Source organism: Lactuca virosa, chromosome 3 (assembly GCF_052849685.1).
Source record: "Lactuca virosa cultivar CGN04683 chromosome 3, Lactuca_virosa_CGN04683_v6, whole genome shotgun sequence".
In the NCBI taxonomy this organism is placed as follows: Eukaryota; Viridiplantae; Streptophyta; class Magnoliopsida; order Asterales; family Asteraceae; genus Lactuca; species Lactuca virosa.
The window spans coordinates 60610495-60635231 of record NC_136428.1 but is presented as its reverse complement, the minus strand read 5'-3'; the positions used below and the strand labels follow the sequence as shown (position 1 = coordinate 60635231).

Sequence of the window (24737 nt, the reverse complement as noted above, 5' to 3'; positions counted from 1 at the left end):
CATATATCTCTAATCGGAGCCGTCGCCGACTTACGGTTCAGGGCGTCGGCCACCACATTGGCCTTGTCGGGTGGTAAAGGATCTCACAGTCATAATCCTTCACTACATCTAACCACCGACGCTGCCTCATGTTCAGATTCGGCTGATCCATGAGGTACCTCAAACTCTTGTGGTCCGTGTAAATGGTACAACGGACTCCATATAGGTAATATCGCCAAATCTTGAGGGCGAAAACCACAGCCCCCAGCTCTAAATCATGCGTCGGATAGTTTGCCTCGTGAGGCTGCAGTTGCCTCGAAGCATAAGCTATCACATGACCCCACTGCATCAAAACTGCACCCATGACTGTAATCGATGCGTCACAGTAAACCACGAAGTAATCAACTCCCTCGGGTAGAGTCAAAATCGGTGCCTCGCACAACAACTGTCTGAGAGTCTCGAAAGCTGCCTGCTGCTTAGGCCCCCAACGGAATGTCACCGACTTTTTGGTCAGTCGGGTCAAAGGAACAACGATCTTGGAGAAATCCTGAATGAATCTCCGGTAATAACCCGCTAGACCAAGAAAACTCCGAATCTCAGTTGGAGACCTCAGAACCTCCCACTGCATCACGACCTCTATCTTAGCCGGATCGACCAGAATACCCTTCTGGTTGACAAGATGCCCAAGAAACTGCACCTCGCGCAACCAGAAATCACACTTGGAGAACTTTGCAAAAAGTCTCTCCCTCCTCAGTGTCTCCAGCACCTCCATTAGGTGCTCCTCACGCTGCTCATGAGTCTTGGAATAGACCAAGATATCATCAATGAAAACGATCACAGACCGATCCAGCATCGGTCTGCATACTCGGTTCATGAGATCCATGAATGCGGCTGGAGCATTGGTGAGCCCAAACGGCATCACCACAAACTCATAGTGACCATAGCGTGTCCTTAAAGTCGTCTTCTGCACATACTCCTCTCTGACTCGCATCTGGTGATAACCCGATCGCAGATCAATCTTGGAGAACCAAAATGCAGCCTGTAGCTGATCAAACAAATCATCAACCCTTGGGAGGGGATAACGGTTCTTCATCGTTACCTTATTTAGCTCCCGGTAGTCTATGCACATCCGATACGACCCATCCTTCTTCTTCACAAATAGGATCGGGGCTCCCCATGGTGAACTACTCGGCCTAATAAATCCCTTGTCTAGCAGCTCTTGTGCTGCATAGACAACTCCTGCATCTCAGGAGGAGGCAACCGATATGGTGCCTTGGCTATCGGAGCCGCACCAGGGACTAAGTCAATCCAAAACTCAACCTGCCTCTCCGGAGGTATCCCAGGAAAATCTTCCGGGAACACATCTGAGTACTCTGGCACGACCGGTACATCATCCACTGTCACCTTACCCTTATCCCGGGTATCCATAACGTAAGCGACATAACCTGTGCAACCTTGCTAAAGGTAACGCCTCGCCCTCGCTGCTGAACATACAACCGGTCTGCGCTGTGGCCTCTCGCCCTGGATCACTAACCCTCCCCCACTGGGAGTCTGAACCCTCACTAGCTGCTGCTCGCAGTCGAACACTGTCACATTGGGGCTCAACCAATCCATATCCACTATAACCTTATTCCCTCGCAGGGGAATAGGGACCAGATCCACTGAACACTGCTCATCTAACAACTGTAGTGTACAACCTTTGTGAATCCTCGCAACCCTAACAGTTCTGTTGTGTGCTATCTCCACATCCAGTGGGCAATCCAGTTCCCCCGGAGCTCCTACGAATCGCTTGCTGAGTGCGAGCGACACAAAAGATCGGGTTGCACCCGAATCAAACAGTACCAATGCTGATATAACGTTAACTAAGAACGATCCTATAACAAACACATAATCATAAGCAATAATCATAACAAATAAAGAGATAAGGAGAGAATACATACCTGCCACCACAATGGGAGCCGCACGTGCCTCCTCAGCAATAAGCTGGAAAGCCCTGCTCCTCGCCGTAGGCGCCTCTGCCGGGCCCTGACGGCCATTTGTAATCCTCAACCTGGTAGGAGCGGGTGCCGCCACTTGACCTGCTGCTGCCATACTTGGGCACTGGGCCTTCTTGTGGCCCCTCTGATTGCATTGAAAGCAAAATCAGATCTGAAACTACTGTGGTGGAGGTGGTAGCTGTACAATCTCTGCTCATGTGCCCAGTTCGGCCGCACTTGAAGCATCCCGAACTCCCCGCCCTACACGTCCCCTCGTGCATCTTGCCACGCTTGCCACATCGACTGCGGCCCTACCGGCTCCTTGATCTGCGGTCTGATAACTTGGGCTTCTTGCCCGAACTGCCTGTCTGAACCCCATCTGGTTTCCTCTTCCTCTCCATCTCCAAATCTAACTCCTTCTCTCGAGCCCTAGCAATCATATCCTCCAACATCTTGCAGCTGGAGCGGCTCACAAACTGGCGAATATCACTCTGTAACATCTCATGATATCAGGCCTTCTTCATCTCCTCGTCTGCCACGTACTGCGAAATGAGAATGTCGCTCTCCCTAAACTTGGCGGTGATCTCCGCCACAGTCTCTGTCGTCTGCTCAAGATCCTGAAACTCCCTCTCTAGCTGTTGCACCTTAATCACAGGTGCAAACTCGGCCCTGGACCTGGCCGAGAAATCACTGCAGGTCATAGCTGTTGGATAAGGTGTCTAAGTCCATAACTATATTTGAGATGTACTTGACCCGACCCGGCATGGTCCATTTGGGTTGCACTTCACCCGAACAATTTATATGGATAATCTTTTGAGAATAGTATAAGTTATGATTTATTAATATATTATAAGTTCTAATATATTAATATGAAATCATATTATTTAATTAGTATTGATACAAAATTAATTTAGAATGAATTTGGTGATAAAAAATGTGACTAATTAAATATGGACTCTTGCATTTATATAGTGTGGGCTAATGCTTATTTAGAATGGGCTAGGCTTGCATGGTAAGTCCATGGATAGTCCATGGAGCTTTAACCCATGGATCTCATGGAAATAAAAGGTCATGGGTATTAGGGTTTACATGGATGTAACCCTAATCCACCACACTATATAAAGAAGTCATTGGCACTTGAAATGGCACTAGTTTTTGTGTGAGAACTAAGGGTGGCCGATTTCTAGAAGTGTTCTACTATTCTTTCAAGTTTCCAAGGTTTGTGGTGATTTGTGACTTCCATTTTAGGCATCCACATTATTGGTGCTAGGCTCTCAAACTCTAAGCAATCAACCACTACTAAAAGGTATGTAACTCTACTAGCTTATTATGTTTCAAAGTTCCCCATGTCATGCTAGTTAGGTTAAGAACCTTGGAAAAGCAAATTTGCATGTATCTTAGTAAAACATAGATACAAGGTTTCTAGGGTTGCATGTACACCATAGGAGTGTTAGAATGCTCAAAACCCTTCAGCGGTATCAGAGCCTAGGCTTGTTTTCTTGATACTTGACGCAAATTATTGAAGAAAGTCGAAAAATATGCATTCTGCTGAATGAACTCGCCGAGTCCATGGGGAGACTTGACGAGTCCATGCCTAAAATCATCCTACTCGTCGAGTAGGTTCATGCACTCGACGAGTAGAATGCCTAGAGTGCAGTTTTTCGAGTTTTGCTGCTGGAAATTGGACTACAAACATTACCCTAAACTGTTTTGGTCTTATAAAACTTGTTTTAGCTGGTGTAATGGTTATGCTAATTCATTTTCAATAGCTATTATCAAACTTTCAAGTCTTATATGTGTTTTTTATGATTCTTGAAATTATTGATATGAATGTTCATGAACTTATGAGTTTAGAAGATCATAGGAATTATTTGTAACTTGCTTGGTAGTTTAATTCTTGATCTTGATGTGTTTTAATGGAATCCATAATTTGTCCTCAAGTTATGGATTACCAAAAGTCTTTCTTTTAAAGTCCATTAATAAACACATAGGTTACATAAAATGAAAAGTCTCTCATTTTAATAAACCATTAACTCATAAGTTATGAAAGATGAAAAGTTTTGAAAGTTACAAAACTTGCCCTCAAGTTTTGGAACATGTAAAGTCTCACACACCTTGGTAAAACTTTAGTTCCAACCCCTAAAATTTTAAAAGTTAAAATTCAACCCTTATACTTTATAATATTATAAGTTTAATAATAATAATTATATATGTATAAGAACAAGTCGTTTTACCGTTAGTAGGCCTCATTCACGAAGCCGGTCTATAAGGGGGGGTATAAGGTTGTTGCCTATAAAATGGCAACTTAATGGGTGTCCACTCTCACCCACTGCTTCCTTGACTAGTGGAGGGTCGTTAGCCGAACGGGCAGGACAATGACGTTAATCCTCATTAAAAGTATGATGAATGTAAAGTAACTAAATGTTTTTATAAATTCCCAATCTTAGTTACTTTAGGAAAATGTGAATAAGGTGCTAACCCATGAAATTACACTTTGCACTTTGCTTAAGTCGTTAGTGGAGCGTGTGTGGTTAACCGACACACTAACCTGGACTTAACAAGGTAGGCAAAGGGTGGCTTAAGGTTTATCATAGGTCGGTGGAGCGCGTGTGGTTAACCGACACATCGATTGAGTGATAAAACATTAAGAGTACCAAGTAATTTGCATGGTTACTTCACACCTTGTTTTGTGATCCTCAGCATCCCAGTCACAAAACTTGAAGGGCACACTCGAGATTGAAACATGCCATTGAAAAGTTCAATGAATCTCAAAGAATCTAGGAGTTTCAAAACCAATTAAAACCTAATAATTTATTTCGTTTTTCATGGTGGAAATTGGTGAATCTTTATTCACATACCTTCAAATATTTTATAGCTTGGATACGACATCCCTCTTCTAAGTTATAAAATATTGTGTTGGGTCCTAGCCTTAATATTACATTTGGGTGTCTTATTAAGGACTATCTTTATATCTAATCTAAACTTGTCTTTCTTCTTTTCAGATGTCTTTCAACAATGCTGCTTCTGGCTCAAACCCTACCAGCTCCTCTCTCATGAAACTTTGTGGGAGAGTCATCTTCGATGGATCCAACTTTATGGATTGGATCTAGAACATCAGGATGGTCACTCGGTATGAGGACAAAGAATATGTCATCTACAAGGAGCTTAAGGAACTTGATGAGTCGTCTGCTACTCCTGAGGAGATCGCTGAATACCAGGCATATGAGAGAGATGCCACCAAAGTGGCATGTATCATGTTGGCCACAATGACAGTTGAGCTCCAAAAGTCCTATGAGGACTATTACCCTTTTGAGATGCACCAGGACTTGATGGACCGCTACCATCAGAGTGCTCGTCAAGAGCGGTATGAAATCATCTCCTCCATGATAACAACCCGGATGAAGGATGGTGAACCCATCACGGGCCACATGCAGAAAATGCAAAGGTATGTGGACCGTTTGCTGAAACTGAATGTGAACTTCCCTGAGGAGTTGGCAATTGACATCATTTTTCACTCCTTACCTTCGTGTTATGATCAATTCCGAATGACATACCACATGAACAAGGAGGAAGTTACACTCAGAAAACTTCAAGGACTTCTGAAGACCACCGAAAGTGGTCTTAAAGGTAAATCGGTTGTTACTACTTCTACTCCTACCAACGTCCATGTTCTGGATATCGGGAAGGGTAAAGGGAAGAAGAGGAAGAGCCCTTCGAAGGGTACCAAGGGAAAGTCCCTTGATGGCTCCTCTTCAAGTGGAACCAAGAAAGGTTCTGTCACTCCTTCTGCCAACCCTAATGAGGCTGAATGCTTCTATTGCCATGAAAAGGCCCACTGGAAGCGAAACTGCCCAAAGTACTTGCAAAATGTTAAGGATGGGAAAGTGAAACTCAACCATGCAGGTATTTACACTATATTGTCTAATAACTCACCCTATTCTAATTCTTGGGTCCTTGATACAGGTTGTGGTATTCACATATGTTCTGATTTGCAGGGACTAAGAAGAAGTGAGAATGTGGAGCATGGGAAGATAAACTTGATCATGGGGAATAGGAAAGCTTCACCTGTCACCAAGATTGGAGTTTATTCTTTGTTGCTAAGTAGTGGGTTTACATTAGATTTGAATAAATGTTATTACTCGTCTGAAATGGTGAGAAATATTATTTCCTTTCATGGTTTGTACAAACAAGGTTTTACCTTTTCGTTTGATAATGAATGTGGTGGTATTAATGCTTTCTTTAATAATGTTCTTTATTTTAAAGCATTATCTTGTGATGGTGTGTATGAAACTGTGTCTGTTGTAGATAACCTAGGAAATAATGTGGTGTGTACCGATTCTTCCACTAGCTTCGATAAAGCATCATTATGGCATTGTCGTCTTGGACATGTAAGCAAGAAACGCATAGGCAAACTCTAAAAGGATGGAGTCTTGGAGTCATTTGACCTAAAGTCAGATGATCGTTGTGAATCTTATTTGCTTGGGAAAATGACAAAGTCACCCTTCACTGGTACTTGTGCTAGGGGTGAGGATTTGTTGGATCTCATACATACTAATGTGTGTGGACCCTTCATAACCGCCACAAGAGATGCTAACCACTTCTATGTGACTTTTACTGATGATTATAGTAGATATGGATATGTCTACTTAATCAAGCATAAGTTAGAAACCTTTGAAAAGTTCAAGGAGTTTAAACAGGAAGTGGAGAATTAATTGGGCAGGAACATTAAGATGCTTCGATCCGATCGAGGTGGTGAGTATCTTAGTACAAAGTTCCTTGACTATCTTAAGGAATGTGGGATCATCTCACAATTGACACCTCCCAGGACACCGCAGTTGAATGGTGTGGCTGAAAGGCGTAATCGGACCTTGTTGGATATGGTTCGTTCCATGATGAGTCGAGCTTTGCTACCAATCTCATTTTGGGGGTATGCCTTAGAGACTGCTGCCCATATCCTTAATCTAGTCCCTACCAAAAAGGTTGCCAAAACACCTCATGAGATGTGGATTGGAAAAGTTCCCAATCTAGACCACATCAAGATCTGGGGTTGCGAGGCTTTCGTGAGGCGTGAGACTCATGATAAGCTCGAACCTTGAAGTGAGAGGTGTATTTTCATCGGCTACCCACATAGATCCTTTGGTTACCTCTTCTACAGACCCAGTGATAATGTGGTCTTTGTAGCAAGGAGAGGAGTCTTTCGCGAGAGAGAGTTCATGAGCCAAGGAAACAGTGGGAGGCAAGTTGAACTTGAAGAAATTCAAGAGTCAAGTGGTGAAGGAACCTCAAACCTTAGCAATCAACCTGAGGAGGAAACTCCTGTTGATCCGACAGATGAGTCTGCACCTCTGAGGCGTTCCACGAGAGTTAGGAATGCACCTGAGCATTACTATGGTTTCCATATTACTGCGGAAGGTGATACACTTATCAGTGATAGCATATTGTTAAGTCTGGATGAACCTAATAGTTACACGGAAGCCATGAATGGCCCTAAGGCTGCTAAATGGAAAGAGGCTATGGACAGCGAGATACAGTCCATGTATGACAATCAAGTTTGGAACTTGGTTGATAATGTACCAGGTCGTAAGACAGTCGGGTGCAAATGGATCTTCAAGAAGAAGACCGACATGGATGGTAATGTACAAACTTATAAGGCACGACTGGTTGCAAATGGCTTTTCTTAAACTCCGAGAGTTGATTATGATGAGATCTTTTCACCAGTAGCAAAGATTAAGTCTATTAGGGTTATGCTAGCCATTGCTGCATTTCATGACTATGAAATATGGCAAATGGATGTCAAAACCGCTTTCCTTAATGGAAAGTTGGCTGAGGATGTTTACATGAGTCAGCTAGAGGGTTTTGTCAGCGTAGAGTACCCTAATAGAATGTGTAAGCTTGAGAAATCCATCTATGGATTGAAACAAGCACCTCGCAGATGGAATCTTTGTTTCGATGAGAAAGTCAAAGAGTTTGGCTTTTCGAGGAGCGAAGATGAGTCCTGTGTATATGTCAAGGCTAGTGGGAGTATAGTTAGCTTTTTGGTATTGTATGTGGATGACATACTACTCATAGGAAATGACATCCCAACTCTGCAGGAAGTGAAGTCCTGGCTTGGGAAGTGTTTCGCTATGAAGGACCTTGGAGAAGCTGCCTATATCCTAGGGATAAGGATTTTGAGAGACAGGAGTAAAAGACTAATTGGACTTAGTCAAAGCACCTATGTGGACAAAGTGTTGAAAGGGTTCAACGTGCATAACTCCAAGAAAGGTGAGTTACCGATCCAGAGTAACGCCAGACTGAGTAAGACTCAGAGCCCGAGTACAGAGGCTGAGATAGCAGAGATGAGTCGAGTTCTGTATGCTTCCGCTGTAGGCTCGATCATGTATGCCATGACTTGTACTCGTCCTGATGTGGCCTTTGCATTGAGCATGGTCAGCAGATATCAGGGGAATCCTGGCAAGGATCATTGGACTGCGGTAAAGAAAATTCTCAAGTACCTGCGGAGGACTAAGGACTGGGTCCTTACCCTCGGTGGGAGTGATGAATTGAGAGTAGTAGGGTATAGTGATACTAGCTTTCAGACTGATAGGGATAATTTCCGCTCTCAGTCAGGCTGGGTCTTTACCTTAAACGGAGGAGCAATTACTTGGAAAAGTTCCAAGCAGGAGACAGTGGCTGATTCAACTTGTGAATCAGAGTATATAGCGGCAAGCGAGGCAAAAAAGGAGGCTATATGGCTAAAGAACTTCATTGGAGACCTTGGGGTTGTACCAGCTATAAAGGAGCCTATGGAGATTTTTTGTGACAACAATAGTGTGGTTGCCTTAGCCAAGGAACCGAGAGATCATGGCAGATCCAGACACATTGACATAAAATATCACTTCATCAGACATCGAATAGAAGGACTCCTCGTGGCAAAGAAGGTATCATCGGATGAGAACCCAGCAGATCCCCTCACGAAGGGACTGAGTAGGGTTAAGCATCTTCAACATGCAAGGCGCATAGGGCTAAAGGATGATATTTGTTTTGGACATTAGATAGCTTTGAAATTTGTAAAGTGTAATTGAAATTTGATGATAAATAAAAGTTGTTGTTTATTTATAAGTAAAGTGTTGCTATCTTTTGTCAACCGTTTACTATCATTTCATTTTTGCATGTTTTGACTTCCAGAATAATTATGTTATGCTATATCATATTATTCAAACTCTCCACAGTTGGTCATATGTTGGAAGTAGATATGAATCAAGACTGTCATGAGTTGGCTTGTAGATGTCTAAGGTATTGGACATAGCAAGAGTTGATACAACACTCATGAGTGCTCGTAAGTTCTGAGTATTGGATTCAACCCACGCTCACTTGTATCACTTCATGGAATTTATCTCGAGTGATCGTGAGACGGTAATATCATATAAGTCTTCAAACCTAGAGATATGAGTTGTTGACTATGAGTTGGTTATACATTGATTGTACGAAAACGCATTGGTAACTCGATGTTATAAAACGTGCCTTTGTGTATGATTCAACAAGTAGTAGAACAAGCATATGAGTCGAAGTTTATCTGTTCCTTCTTGGACTAGAAGCGATATCTGGGCCCCTCGATGATTTTGTTGTGACCTATGTACCGGGCCCGGTCAGAACTAAATTGATGTGTTCAATTAAGTTCTATGTCAAACAAATCGAAAATAGGGAAACAAATTGCTGGACAATAAGTAAGACATTGTTCCATGTATTTGTCCGGCTGATATCTAGAACAGAGGATTATATGATCCATTATCTAAAATGGCGCTTCATAGTTCAACAGAGTTTTAAGAGCTACGATTGCCGGTCGGTTCCTGAAGTCATAATTGCAACTATAGTTATTAGACTTATCCAAGTGGGAGATTGTTGGATAAGGTGTTTAAGTCCATAACTATATTTGAGATGTACTTGACCCAACCCGACATGGTCCATTTGGTTTGCACTTCACCCGAACAATTTATATGGATAATCTTTTGAGAATAGTATAAGTTATGATTTATTAATATATTATAAGTTCTAATATATTAATATGAAATCATATTGTTTAATTAGTATTGATTTAAAATTAATTTAGAATTAATTTGGTAATAAAAAATGTGACTAATTAAATATGGACTCTTGCATTAGTGTGGGCTAATGCTTATTTAGAATGGGCTAGGCTTGCATGGTAAGTCCATGGATAGTCCATGGAGCTTTAACCCATGGATCTCATGGAAATAAAAGGTCATGGGTATTAGGGTTTACATGGATGTAACCCTAATCCACCACACTATATAAAGAAGTCCTTGGCACTTGAAATGGCACTAGTTTTTGTGTGAGAACTAAGGGTGGTCGATTTATAGAAGTGTTCTACTATTCTCTCAAGTTTCCAAGGTTTGTGGTGATTTGTTACTTCCATTTGAGGCATCCACATTATTGGTGCTAGGCTCTCAAACTCCAAGCAATCAACCACTACTAAAAGGTATGTAACTCTACTAGCTTATTATGTTTCAAAGTTCCCCAATGCCATGCTAGTTAGGTTAAGAACCTTGGAAAAGCAAATTTGCATGTATCTTAGTAAAACATAGATCCAAGGTTTCTAGGGTTGCATGTACACCATAGGAGTGTTAGAATGCTCAAAACCCTTCAAGAGCATCTAGAATTGTATCATCCCCAATGGCTCGTCTGACCTCCTCCCACCAATCACGTGCCATGTCCTTCAAAAGACAGGATGCAAGTCGGACCTTGTCCCCCTCAGGACATCTGCTCGTACGGAATGCGTTGGCGACATCATCCAACCATCTGATGCTAGCAATGGGGTCCCGAGCCCCATGATAGTCGAGAGCTCCACAAGCCCTGAACTACCTGAAAGTCAGCGTGCGTGACCCTATCATGGCCGCCACCTCAGTGTGGAAAGCGCTCAACTTCTCATCTAGAAGCTCCAAAATAACCTCCTTGACCGAACCAAATATCACAAGAGTCTGATCTAAAATGTTGCGTGTGATCTTAGAGGAAATAAACTCCCTCGTCTGTTCATCCAGCTGCCTGACTCCAGAGGCCAAGCCTGATCCCTCACCAGTGCCTGAGGTGCCAAGTGGCCTAGTGCGTAGCTTCACCATACTGAAAATACACCAAAACAAACATCATTATACTCATCATAACTCGAGGGATCTCACATTCTACAAGTTTCATGGGTTCATCTCTGCCTTCCTTGATTCGAGTATGGATCCTCTGCTTTCAGTAGTATGGGCCCATACTACCTTCCACATCTATCCGTACTTTCCTCAAGAACTGCCTTGACTCCACCAAGTCCCTTCTACTACTACTGTTGATCTCATGCTAAACTCATCCTAGGCTTGCGCTAGGGTAATCACCAACCCACTCTCCGTTATCAGCTGCATAAGAAGTCCCTGGTATCTCCCCCTAACTAGCTCATGAATACTATTACATATCACTAAGACTAGATAATTCTTCGAATGAGAGATCCTACCCTACAACGGTTGGACTCAAAAAAGAGCTGCACAATAGAGCTAGACCTAACCTTCTGAAATTATTTATTCCTCGCAATATGTAACTTAACATATTCATTTACTAGTTAGTAAAAGATAACTAGGACTCCTAAAAGCACAAAGCAAGCAACATTCGAGCATCGAGTAAACATAATCAAGCATATGTCATTCAGGCCATCACTAACTAATCGTACTAGCATGCGGTTCATAAAACTGAGATACATATAACATGCACATAAGGCATCCTTCCTAGATCCTTAGTCTTAAACTAGTATGCAATTCTCATAAAGCTGATACACATATAATAGGCACGTAAGGCATCCTTCCTAGATCCTTAGTCCTAATCTAGAATACAGTTCTCATAAACATATCGTAACATAAACTTGTATGGGTAATTTGGGAGTACTTACTTGAGCTCGGCTGATTGCATGCACCACACCCTTTTTGTCTTTTCAAAGTCCTTTTCTCTTTTCGAAATTCTTTTTTGTCAAAACTATTTTCTTTTGAAAATTTTCATAACACGTCCTTAATTTGAGTTCAAACACACCTGAGAGTGTGCCCGAATCCCTCAAACCAAGGCTCTGATACCAACTTGAAACATCCCAAAAACACAGACCAAAAATTTCGTTTTAAATTAGTAATAAAAACCATCAATATTATCAATCACATAAAAATCATAATCATGTATCTCAAAAATGTCATCATATCTGTCAATGTATCAAAACCATGTATCATAAATCAGAGTAAATCCTCCCAAGCTAAAAACAGTGGTGTGTGTCATGTAGTCATCCCGAGCTCTTCCCCTTACTAGCGGAAGTACCTGAAACCAAAACTGAAAACTGTAAGCACGAAGCTTTGTGAGTCTCCCCAACTACCACATACCATACACATAACACATAAACATATCTTAGGCCCCTCCCCTGCTACATCGAGTCAAGCTCGACATCGGCTCTCCCGATATCGGGCCTCGCCTGACATCGAACCGTATTCAGCATCGGGTCCCGCCCGACATCGAGCCTCGCCCAACATCGAGCACATCTCGAAATACATATGAGCATAATTTGTAATTCATATAAACCTAAGCATATAACATTAAAACTTAAACATTCCTCGGGCCCCGCCCGACATCGGACCGTAATCCGGTAACATACTAACATTCCTACAGACCGCCCCGACATCAGACCGAAGTCCGGAAACATACAATACAAACACATGCAAGAATCACAAAGACATCAAGCATACAAGCATTCCTCGGTACCACCCCGGCATCAGATCGAAATCCAAAAAAGCATATAAACCTACATCGGGCCCCGCCCGGCATCGGACCGTAGTCCGAAACTACTACTAACTAAACGGGCCGGCCTTGGTGCCTTAGACCCGTTCCTACTGGAGGAAACTCACCTTGAATGCTAGCTGTGAAATCTCGTGTGAGGAATCTCTGACGGCTGCTCCAACGACTCCACGATTATCAATTTCACAATAACACTTAATCAAAAAATCTGATAATTCTTCTTAGGGACAACCCGACTTCAACTCGTCGAGTCCCTTACTGGACTCGTCGAGTTCCCCTGTCTGTTTGGGCTATCTTAATGAATTAAGCTCCTACACTTCAGATCCAAGCTTCATACTTCACATAAACCCCAAAAATGGCCTTTTAAGGGTAAAGTTTCTGACTTTACCCATTAATGCCTCTTCTTAAAGGGTTTTGCTCAAACCCTAATTCCTTGGGACCTAGAACTTGGTCCTTAAGCCCTCCATACACCAAACTAAGGCTTACAACCTCAGATCTAAACCCCTAACACTACTTGGACACGTAAAGTTCCCACCTTCCCCACATGCATGGCCTTTTGGGGATAAAAAGGCTAATATGACACTCTATGGCTTGCATGGGGGCTCTAATGGCATAAAGTTTGCACCTTTATGTCATAACAGCCCCTCTAGATCCTAGATCTAGAAGAATACCTTCTTGGGTCGATTATTCCCCAAAAGCTATCATTCTTGGACCAAAAACCCACATAAAGAGGACATAAAGAGATCTAATGAACTAATAGCCAAGATAGAAACTTGATTACCAGAAAATGTAGCAATGGATTGCAGTTTCTAGATCTACTTTTCCCCTCTTGAGCCCTCTATCTTCTTCTTTTTCCACAAGCTTCAAAAGCACACAAATATCACTCAAAATGGCTCACACTCTCATGGAAATCTCTAGGGTTTCATGGATTAGGGTTTGGGACAAGGAGGCTGGAAATGAGGCTAAGGGGTGGGGGTTAAGGAGCTTAAATAGGGTGCAAAACCCCGAGATTAGGGTTTCATTCTGGCCGATATACTCGCCGAGTCGAGGCTCTTGACTCGTCGAGTAGATAACTTGAACCCCGCGTATATTCTGCCCTCTACTCGACGAGTTAGGGCCACCAACTCGTCGAGTTACCCTTCCAAAATAAATAAATTAATGAGTTAAATGCATACCAGGAACCAGGCATTACAGTGTGGCGTGAGTTATCTATCTCCATTGCTCTTGTTTTTCATTTAGGCTCCATTATTCTTGTTTTTCATTTACGTATATAAGATACAAAATCAATTTTGAATTTATGGTTTTTTTTATAATCAGCTAAGGAAATAGTAAGGCTGCATCAGATTTCATTTTAGGATTTTTCTGGATGTAATATCAGGTTCTATGAGATTTATGAGATTCATTTGATCATTTCCTAGAATTGGTCGTCGGAGGTGGTGGTTATTGGTGGATGTTGTGGTTGTCGTGGGTGTTGTTTGTTGCTGAAGGTAGTTGTAGTTGCCGAGTTTGGGTGGGGTTTGTGTAGATTAGTGGGTCCCTTTATATAAATATAAAAAGAAATACAAAAAATAAATACATAAATAATAAAATTAATTAAAGAAAATTATTAGTGTATAATAGTCTTTTTAGATCAAACAGAGACCAAGCGCGCAACAAAAACATATTATAGGTACTGTTCAAGTTAAAAAAAATGAATTAGAGACTAAACACGCAAATTAACCAAAACTATAAGGACCATTCGTGAGTTTACTCTAAATATATATTATAAATTTGGGAAAACTGTAAACCCATGATTTGATAACTTTTTTAATGAAATGGGCCTAAAAATGTTTCAAAGTTGCAAAAACGTCTACAAATTGATTTTTTTTTATGAAATGGTTCAGAACAAATCCAAGTTAATTTTAAACATTTAAATTACTTATAAAACGTTCAAAGTAAAACCGATTAATACAATAACATAAGCAACAACCCAAGTCACAATAAATGCCCAAAAATGAATCTCCAATACATTCAACAATCTCATGTCTCAAACGGGTAGTTTTATTAAGTTTGCTACATTTTTTTTGAACTGCGAAATTAAATTATAAAGCGACCAGCGGGAAGCTGGAACGCAAAAGAGTACACACAAAACAAAAAAGAAAGTAAAGAAAACTAAGTTTGAAATACAAACATAGCTTGAGAAAGAAAAGATATGAAAAATAGGTCGAAGTCTTCACATGCAGCCCAAAATCACAACACCATGGAGATACAGATACAACCAAAGGATGCTTTGTGATCTCCAACAGAACATCCGTGATAAGTACTTGAGGATCATCAAACATATAAGATATTTAGGGGGAGAGAATCATCCAAGAGCCTCCAACAAGTTTGTCCCATCCAAGATACAACCCAGTATGTTTCCAGCAAGGGGTTAAATTTGTCCATTCCTTGAAATTTTGGATATAGCGGTATCCTCCAATCATGCAGCAACGGGTACATGTAAATGTATATGTCATATTACGCCTGACATAAGATTCAAGGGACCATTGTGACCAAGTTTGCACGAAATAGTACCAATAGACCATATATCAATATCTGCAGGGAATTAAAACAGGAATACACCAACATAATCAAGCATGATAACAAAGGAGAACTCACACCGACACCAAGTATACATCCCCTCCCTTACCCCAATGTACACGAAAGAACACATCCAGAAAAAAAATGTTTACATGCAGCTCAATCCTATAAATAAATCTACCCCAAGAATTGTAACACACACCAAACCCACACCAGCTATAGTAAACATATCGCGAAAGAACACCAAGATTACCCAACCCCCCCCCCCCCCAACCCACCCATTCACTTATTGAACCAAGAAAGGGAATAAACACCATTTTTCCCAAACCAAAGAGAATCCTCTTCCTCTGTTTTTTAGCCAGAGGAAAGAAGTTGCTTTTATTTCAGCAACAACCTTACCTGGTGATGTTACAGTCAAATTGAAAACAAGATCATTCCTTTCCTTCCATATGAACCAAATAGTGGTCAGAATGACAGCGTGCATGATTTTCTTTTGTAATGGAGTTTGTAGGAAACTGTGTGAAGTGGATAGGAGCTGTTCCATCGAAATAATCTCAGAAGTCTTAATTTCACACCAACATTCCAATAACGCCCAAACTTCTTTTACCCATCGACAAAGCAGAAATATATGGATTGCAGTCTCTTCCTCAACACCACAAAAAACACAAAGAGTAGATGGTAAAGTGATCCCACGTTTTGAGATTCCTACCATGGAAGGTAGTCGATTAAGTACCACACGCCATCCCAAAAAATTGGTTTTTATGGGTACAAAGTTGTTCCAAAAGTGTTTGTATGGTAGATCAGTACATGAGTACGATTCCCATAGGCGACGTAAGGAACTAACTGAGAAATTGCCCGATGTATCTGGCAACCATTTCCAACTATCATCAGAGAAGGTGAGGTTTATATTCTGCAAGATTATATCACATCAATATAATTCAATTTTCTCCATATCTGAAGATGGTGAACGTTTCCAGCTCCACTTCCATTCAAAAGTATCACCAATTTTTTCATATCTATCAGAGAGTAAGCATTGCTTCTTTGATTCCAATTTGAACAGTTCAGAGAAGGAGTCTTTTAGAGGAGCATTCCCAGACCAATTTTCGAACCAAAATGAAGTTAGATTACCCTTACCCAAATCCTTTTGGAGTAACTCAGCAAATTGAATGTTGTACATCGCAAAGTCTTTGGTAACGCTTACAATGTTTTTCCAGACACCACTAATTTCTAGCCTGACAGGGAAAAATTTTCATACACGCTCCGACTTATGCAGGGCTATAATTAACTTAACCCAAAGTGCAGAGGGATCTTCTTTTAATATCCAAAGCCATTTTCCAAGTAGGGAGATGTTAGTAGCTCTAAAGCTGATAACACCAAGACCACCCATGGATTTGGGCGTGAGGACTTTGTCCCAACTAATCCAACATATTTTTGAATTTGGCGATCCATCACCCCATAAGAACCTTCTTCTAATTCTCTCCAACTCTTCAATGATCTTGAGAGGGGCTTTAAAGAGGGAAAAATAAAAAATTGGTAAAATCCCCAAAACCGAGTTTATTAGGGTGATACGACCACCAAAGGATAGAGAATTGGCTTTCCATGATGAAAGACGAGCTTTAATCCTATCAGTTACCGGCTTCCAGTGCTTGGTAAGGGACATGTTTGCTCCAACCGGTAACCCGAGGTATGTGAAGGGAAAGGTGGCAGACTGGCAATTTAAAATTTGAGAGAAATTCTCTACATCAGGATCAGCTACACCAATCCCAAAGACCTTACTTTTGGTGAAGTTCACTCTAAGTCCCGAAGCCAAGTTAAAACATCGAAGAATTCTTGCAAGGTTTAGAAGGTTAATCTGGGACCATTCACCAACAAACAACGCATCATCTGCATAGAACAAGTGGGATAAAATCGGACCCATATTTGGAGTATGTATACCCCTAAAAATTCCCATATTGCAGGCTTTAGACATGACAACATTGAGGGCTTCCATAGCTAATACAAAGAGAAAGGGTGATAATGGATCACCTTTTCTGACACCTTTCTCCATCGAGAATTCCTTCGTGGGTGAACCATTCACTAAAACAGAAGTCCGAGCAGATTGTAGACAACCTATGATCCATTGATTCCAGTAAGTAGGAAAGCCTAGTTGCTCCATAATGGAGACAAGAAAGTTCCAGTTCAACGAGTCAAAAGCCTTATTGAAGTCAACTTTGAATAGTAATGCATTCTTGTTTGACCTTTTTAACCATGATAACAACTCATTGATCATGAGGGGACCATCAAGAATATTTCTTCCAGCAATGAATGCAGATTTGGTCTCCCCAATCACAGAACCAATGACAGATTTTAATCGATTTGCCAGATGCATGAAAGTGAAGAAGTATATCATGGAAATTTGGTTCAAATGAAGCCCAAATTTTTTTGATAAATTTAAAAGAAAATCCATCCGGTCCAGGGGCATGCTTATTACCACATTCCCATACTGCTGCTTTGATTTCTTCAGGGCAGAAAGGTTCAATCAAGAATGTTGCCTCACTTTCAGATAAGGTTTTATTAAAGTTGCAGGATAGTGAAGGTCTAGATCTCATTTTTTCAGCGAATTTCTCTTTAAAGAAAGAGAATATCTCATTCTTGATTGCCATCGGGTTAGTTGACCAATTTCCACCGATCAAAAGTCCGTTGATTCTGTTTTTTGAGAGGTTACTGTTTATGATACCATGAAAAAATCATGAGTTTTCATCACCATCGATTGCCCACTGGATCCTAGCCTTTTGTCTGAGGTCCATATTTCTATGATGTTCTAGTTCGAGAATTTTCTTTTTCCACTCAATCCTATTCTCGATTTCGACACTGGATAGGGGTCTCGATTCAACAATTAAATCTAAATCACAAACCCATTGTTTGAGTTTTCGGACTTCACCAACTTCTTTTTCCATGTTCTGCATCCTCCATGTTTTGATGGTATCTTTTAATTTTCTCAATTTAGTTGCCAAGGCACACAACAAAATAACACAAAATAATACATCAAATTGAAAAGTCTAGCAATACACATAAGCTTTTGACCATATATATATATATATATATATATATATATATATATATATATATATATATATATATATATATATATATATATATATATATATATATATATATATATATATATATATATGGGGAAGAGGTCTATCATTGTTAGTAACTAATGAAAACATGCCAACACATCAAAGATACACAAATGATCCATGTGGTTTGAGATAATTTACATGTTTGGTCTCTAATTTCATTAATTAACCATTAAAGTTTTCAAAAACCCACCATCACAAAACATAAAGAGTTACTTTTCGTCCCAATATGAAAGACTGTATACAGATTAACAAAGAGAGATGCTTTTATCATATTTTGTACTAGGTTACAACCCGTGGAAACCACGGGTAAAAAATTTATAAAACATTTCTATTATTAATAAGAGTTAAGTTTGTTTAATACTTTTTGTATTGATTATTTAAAACTAATATTAATATATATTTGTAAAAAAGAATATAAATTTGAATAGATGTTAAAGAGAAACACAATGAATAATATAAAATACAATGCTATATAAACAATAAATTATAAAAGAAATGTAATAAAAAAAATAAAAAAACACAATTGTTTGAATTTAAAAACTACGAAACATTTATAAATTTCTAAAAACTTCCTTATACACAACATTTGAAGTTTTGTTTGTAAATCTACCATCCTTATCTAAAATTAACAATTTCAATCTTTCTCTACTTTGAACTCTAGATAAGGCAACATACAACTGTTCATGTGAAAAAACAGGATCTTTGAGATACAGACCAACCTTTGATAACGACTGCCCCTGACTTTTATTAATTGTCATTGCAAAACATACAGCCAATGGAAATTGTCTTCTTTGAAATTTTAAGGGATTTTTTTTTCAGATGGACTTAAAGAAATTCTTGGAATAAAGGTTCGGTTTCCAATATTACTTCCAGATATGATAATTGCCTAAATAACACGTTTGCCCAGAGATTTGACTTGTAGTCTAGTGTCGTTACATAAGCCATTTTTCTGATCAATGTTTCTTAGTAACATAACTGGAACACCGACCTTTAAAATTAACTTGTGATTTGGCAAACCTGATACTTTAAGACCATTTAAAATATCTGGGGAGTATAAATTGGGATCAAACTGATCATGAACAAACTCTAATTGGCAAAGACTATCTGAACTTAAATATTCTACTTCGTCTCCGGGAAACAATGCAAACAAACGATCATTGATTTGTTGGACAACTTCATTTTTTGGATCTAGTATAACTCTTTCTTGAAAATAACTCGTAACGTTGAATTTTTTCCAAGAGTGAAGGATATACAAACTCAATTAATGAACCTATAGGATCATGTGGATCATTAATGAGAATATCATCTGGAACATCAATAATCGTTTCACCATCGTTCGAACCACCAACTTTCCTTCTCCTATATCCAAAAGCCAGTTTGCAAAATTATGTATTTCTCGAATATCAGATGGATCCCTTCCAACGGTTAGTCTCATGTTTATCGTTAATCTATGGACTTTGCATTGTTGCCATATATATGAAGAACTTAAAGACGCATTAACGATGTTTTGTCTACTACCTCCTTGAACAACAGGTAGAATTTGTCTGAAGTCTCCTCCAAAAACAATCGCTTTCCCTCCAAATGGGGTTTTTGAGTTGCTAGACTTATCAAACTTACATACATTTTTCAGAGCTCGATCTAAAGCTTCAAATGCATGCTTGTGGACCATAGGTGCTTTATCCCAGATAATCAATGATCTTTTTCTTACTAATCTACCGAGTTCACTATCAGGCGGTATCTTACAAACAGAATCCTCCGTAAGATTCAACGGAATTATAAACCGAGAGTGTGCTGTCCTACCTCCAGGCGATAATAACGATGCAATACCACTTGAAGCAACATTTAAAACTATATCACCATTACATCTAATTGCTGCAGATATTGTCTTCCAAAGAAAGGTTTTGCCTGTTCCACCATATCAATACACAAAAAACACACCTCCTTTCTTATCCTTGACTGTAGTCATGATATCAAGAAAAATATTGCGCTGTTCGTTTGTTAATGCATGAAACATACGATCAAACTCTTTCTTTAAAATCGGTATGTCATAGTCTAGCTCCTCCGTGATAAGGCGATTTGTTGAAGAAGAAACGGTATCAGCATCAGGGTAAGGCATTTTTTTATAATTTTTAAGACCGGTGTTGTTACGAAGTGAAATTTGTTCGATCTCGAACAAAGTCAGGTTTTTAAGTTGATCCTCATTGAGTGATAAACCTGTAAAATGAACAATATGTCAAAAAAATATAATATTAAACAGTTTAATGGTAATAAAAAAAATTGTACCCTGCATATTGAAAATATATAGTATCCGTTTGTACAAATAATGATAGAAAATTATAATACCTGGAGACTTTAATCTACGTTGTTGGTTGTAAAGAATACCATCCGACAAGTGTTCCCATGTATTTTCCCAAACAAACTCTGGTCTACCCAAACTGTTAGAGATTAACATCATAGCAAATAAGAAACGCAGATAAAAACCAGTTCCTGAATGACTTGCTTCCTTAATTGCATCGACGTATTCTTTGTCGTCATCTAAGAGGCCCAAAGCATAACATGCATATCGAAAAGAAGGAAATTCTTGACCATTTACCGTACAAATTTCTTCAAATGATTTTCGACCTTTCACTTTATTTAAAAGAATCCGTAAGAAGTAGACTTCGCTAAGTTTAGGTGAAACCGAGTGAATCCTTCCTATTGAACGTCCAATTTTCCTTGGCTTCCAACACCTATCATTAGGTTTCCAAACAAACTTTGTAGGAAATTCAACATATGTAAGTTTTCGTGCATATTTATTAATTTTATTACATTCCATCCAAGATGTGAACATAGAAGCAGCAACTGAGGTTGTTCAAGAACATCGTCTGCAGCATATATGACTTGTTGTTGATCAGGAAGATGAAAAGGTAGTCGCATCACAGAAGGATATCGGTAATGAACATCGTATTTAAATATTCGCCATGATGCTTCACATGCATATATATATATCTACAATCATAATAATCTTTTATTTCATCTACAAGCTTTTCGTGATGAGAATCAGTGTTGATGTCAACAGCAATTGTAGCTCTATCTGGACCTTTATGGAAGATCCCTGATTGCACCATTCAACATTAATGTGTGCCTGATATCTTTTCAACAGATATTTTTTATATGGAACAACATTTCTGTTGTCTAACTTGACACCTGATTTTTCGAAAAAATATCCATTGGTTCTTCTCATATATAAGGGATAACCATTGACATCAACTGAAGAATGATTACAGAATTGCTTTGGAAAATTTTTCGAACATTGTTTGTCAACCATGCATGGGAAATTCATATTTTCACCTCCATAAGGACCATGTATCATGAATTCACTTACCAGTGAAGACAATTATGGATCTTCATTGATATTTGGAATCTCAACAGAAATAATCGGATCAATATATTCAACAATAGGCTGCTTGGAGTCAACATGCATAAATAGACAAATATGACTATGTGGCAAACCTCTTTTTTGAAATTCAATTGTATAGACCACTGAAAATTAATTTTATAAATAACATATTATTTGTAGCGGATGAAATATATTTTCAAATAATAAAAAATGTTAATAAGCGAAAAAATCATTATAAAAAAAACAACAACTTTTAATACCTGCTTGAACGATGCCGAAAATTTTATTTTCCCGTATGTCTTTAATAAAAGCATCAAGCTTTATTTTGAATATCCTACATAAGATATCAGGTCTATCTTCTAGATGTAGTGAAGTGTTATGAAGAAACCTTTTAACTTCAGGCCATTTTGGATTACATGTAAAGGTTATGAAGAAATCAGGATATCCAAACCATTTACATAACAACATGGCATCAAGGTAGTTTTGCATCATATAACGTACACCGCCAGTGAATGAAGAAGGCAAGATAAAACGTTGGATATATCTTTATTCCCGAAATCTTGTTGATTACGTAAATTCTCATAAAACTCGCATCTAAGAATTTGTTGTTTGCTTCTTATGAAATGTAATATCTCGCTTTCAATCATAGTATAAGCATCTACCAAAAACTGTTGGAACAACCTTTTTGAATTAAGAATTAGTGAAAAATATTGATCCATGTCCTGTATTCTATAAGAAAAAATTCTCTCATTGTACAGTTGGGCCGCTTGCTGTTGCTTGAAGGTGTAATACCTCGATGTGGTATGTCAACCCTGTAACCATCATCACCATGTGGAAACAGTTGTGGATACTGAAGAGGAAGGTATGATGGATGTAATTCACTAATACGCTGTAGAGAACCAGATGAAGTTTGAACAACAATATCTCTATTATCAATTGAATCACCAATATCTCCAACAATTAAAGCGGCAACCGCAGAAGCAGATGGTAGGTTGTATGTCCTTCCATCTTGGTCCCTTCTTCTAATAATTCTCAACTTGATATCAACATGAGGGTTTTCATGAAAAAAATCTCTGACCATTCTATAAGACTGAACCAAGACATTATTTGAATCTAACATTAACTTCAAATGTTGTATAATATCATTACCAAGGACAGAAGCATTTGATGTAGATCGTTGATTTTCTCCACTGCAAGTAACATGAACATATAAACATAAGATAAATAAAGAAAGTAATGCTGATCAGTAAGATATCTATTAATGTGATAAGTGTGAAAAGTGTACCCAAAACATGTTCGTCTATTTGCGATCTCATTATCAGTATCGTTTATGTACAACTGAGAGAATTTTGGTTTAAATCCCTGTTCCGGTAAAAGGGTTTCGATACTATGATAATTTTGACCGCTAAGTCTAAAAATGTATGGAGCATTTCCTCTATTGATAAACGAAACAATCTTGCCACCCATTAACGTAAAAGAAAACATAGAATTGTAAGAACGAATGTTCTTCATGAAGTGTTTGCTTTTAGAATCTCCAGATCTAAAAAGATTTTCATAAATTGGAGGTGCATTCTTTAACTCTGGTAGTTCAACTTTGCCATAAGCACAACATAGAGAATAATTTTCATTCTCCTTTTTTTTAAATCTGACAGATTTATCTTTTCATAATTTGCAAAACATGTTTGGCATACAACGATCTGATCACCATGATCCAAATAATCTGTCAATTAAGGTTGACATAAAAAAGTTAATCATGTAAGTTTATATAATTGAAAAGGATTGAATGAACGAACGTAAATATTATATTTGTAAAAAAAATTACCTTTTGATATACCGTTGTATATGTTTTGATCATTTTGGCCATCGTTTTTGTCTTCATCGGATCTCAGACCAATTATTGGAATAGGAGACAAATTTGGCATTTTTTTCTTATTTTTATGATTTGGATTAGTTAACATGACTGAAGATGATCTTGATGTTATTGTAGATGATTTGTTGGATGTGTCACCATTTGAAAATACAGAGTATTGTGTAATATTTGGTAACGGTGATTGAAAACTATTATTGGAAATATCCATGGTTGGGGAAAAAAAAGATTGAAAGTATGCATTATTAAATATGATAGAATAATAATATATATTATAAAATGAAATGGTAAAATAAATGAGTTACCTTTGGAAATGTTAGATAACGGAGTTCTAACATTTAAATGTGAAGGAGGAGTTTGTAACATTGGTTGTTTTGACATGTTTGCACTTGATTTAGATGCAGATATGTTATTATTTCGATGTACAACTCCTTTGAATTTGTCTGGAAAAAAAATGTTTATGAGAAATGCATAAATATTTAATAATTTTTTTAATATTATATAAATATGAATATTGATAAAGAGATGATATAAAAAAACGATGATGTAATAAATTTTATTTTATATATTTATAGGAAATATAAAAAGTTTAAAAGCAATCAAGTATGTTACCGTTTGAATCCAATCTGATGTTAGGTAACGGTGTTTGAAAACTGTTATTGGAAATATCGATAACTGGGAAAAGAAGATTGAATGTATACATTATTAAAAATGATACAATAACAATATATATTATAAAATAAAATGGTAAGATATATGAGTTACCATTGGAAATGTTAGATAACAGAGTTCTAGCATTTAAATGTGAAGGAGGAGTTTGTAACATTGGTTGTTTTGACATATTCACACTTGATGTAGATGTTGATACGTTTTTATTTTGATGGACAACTCCTTTGAAATTGTCTGGAAAAAAAATTGTTATAAGAAATGGATAAATTTTAAATAATATTGTAATTTTTTAAATATTATATGAATATTAATAGTGATAAATAGATGATATAAAAAAATTAGGATGTCAGAATTTTTATTTTACATATTTAAAGGAGAGAAAAAAAGTG

The 24737-nt window shown here is 38.4% G+C and overlaps 1 protein-coding gene across 1 annotated transcript; it reads right to left on the bottom strand.

The window, feature by feature from the left end:
* Nucleotides 1-19703: 19703 nt before the first annotated feature.
* Nucleotides 19704-23890, bottom strand: LOC145163576 (uncharacterized). Its single transcript, XM_079082401.1, has 8 exons — nucleotides 23635-23890; nucleotides 23504-23532; nucleotides 23098-23444; nucleotides 22605-23002; nucleotides 21276-21399; nucleotides 20777-21162; nucleotides 20450-20647; nucleotides 19704-20338 (listed from the first exon to the last, which is right to left on the bottom strand). Exons 1-8 carry the CDS (start codon nucleotides 23888-23890, stop codon nucleotides 19704-19706), a joined length of 2373 nt encoding a protein of 790 aa, XP_078938527.1.
* Between the last annotated feature and the right edge of the window lie 847 nt (nucleotides 23891-24737).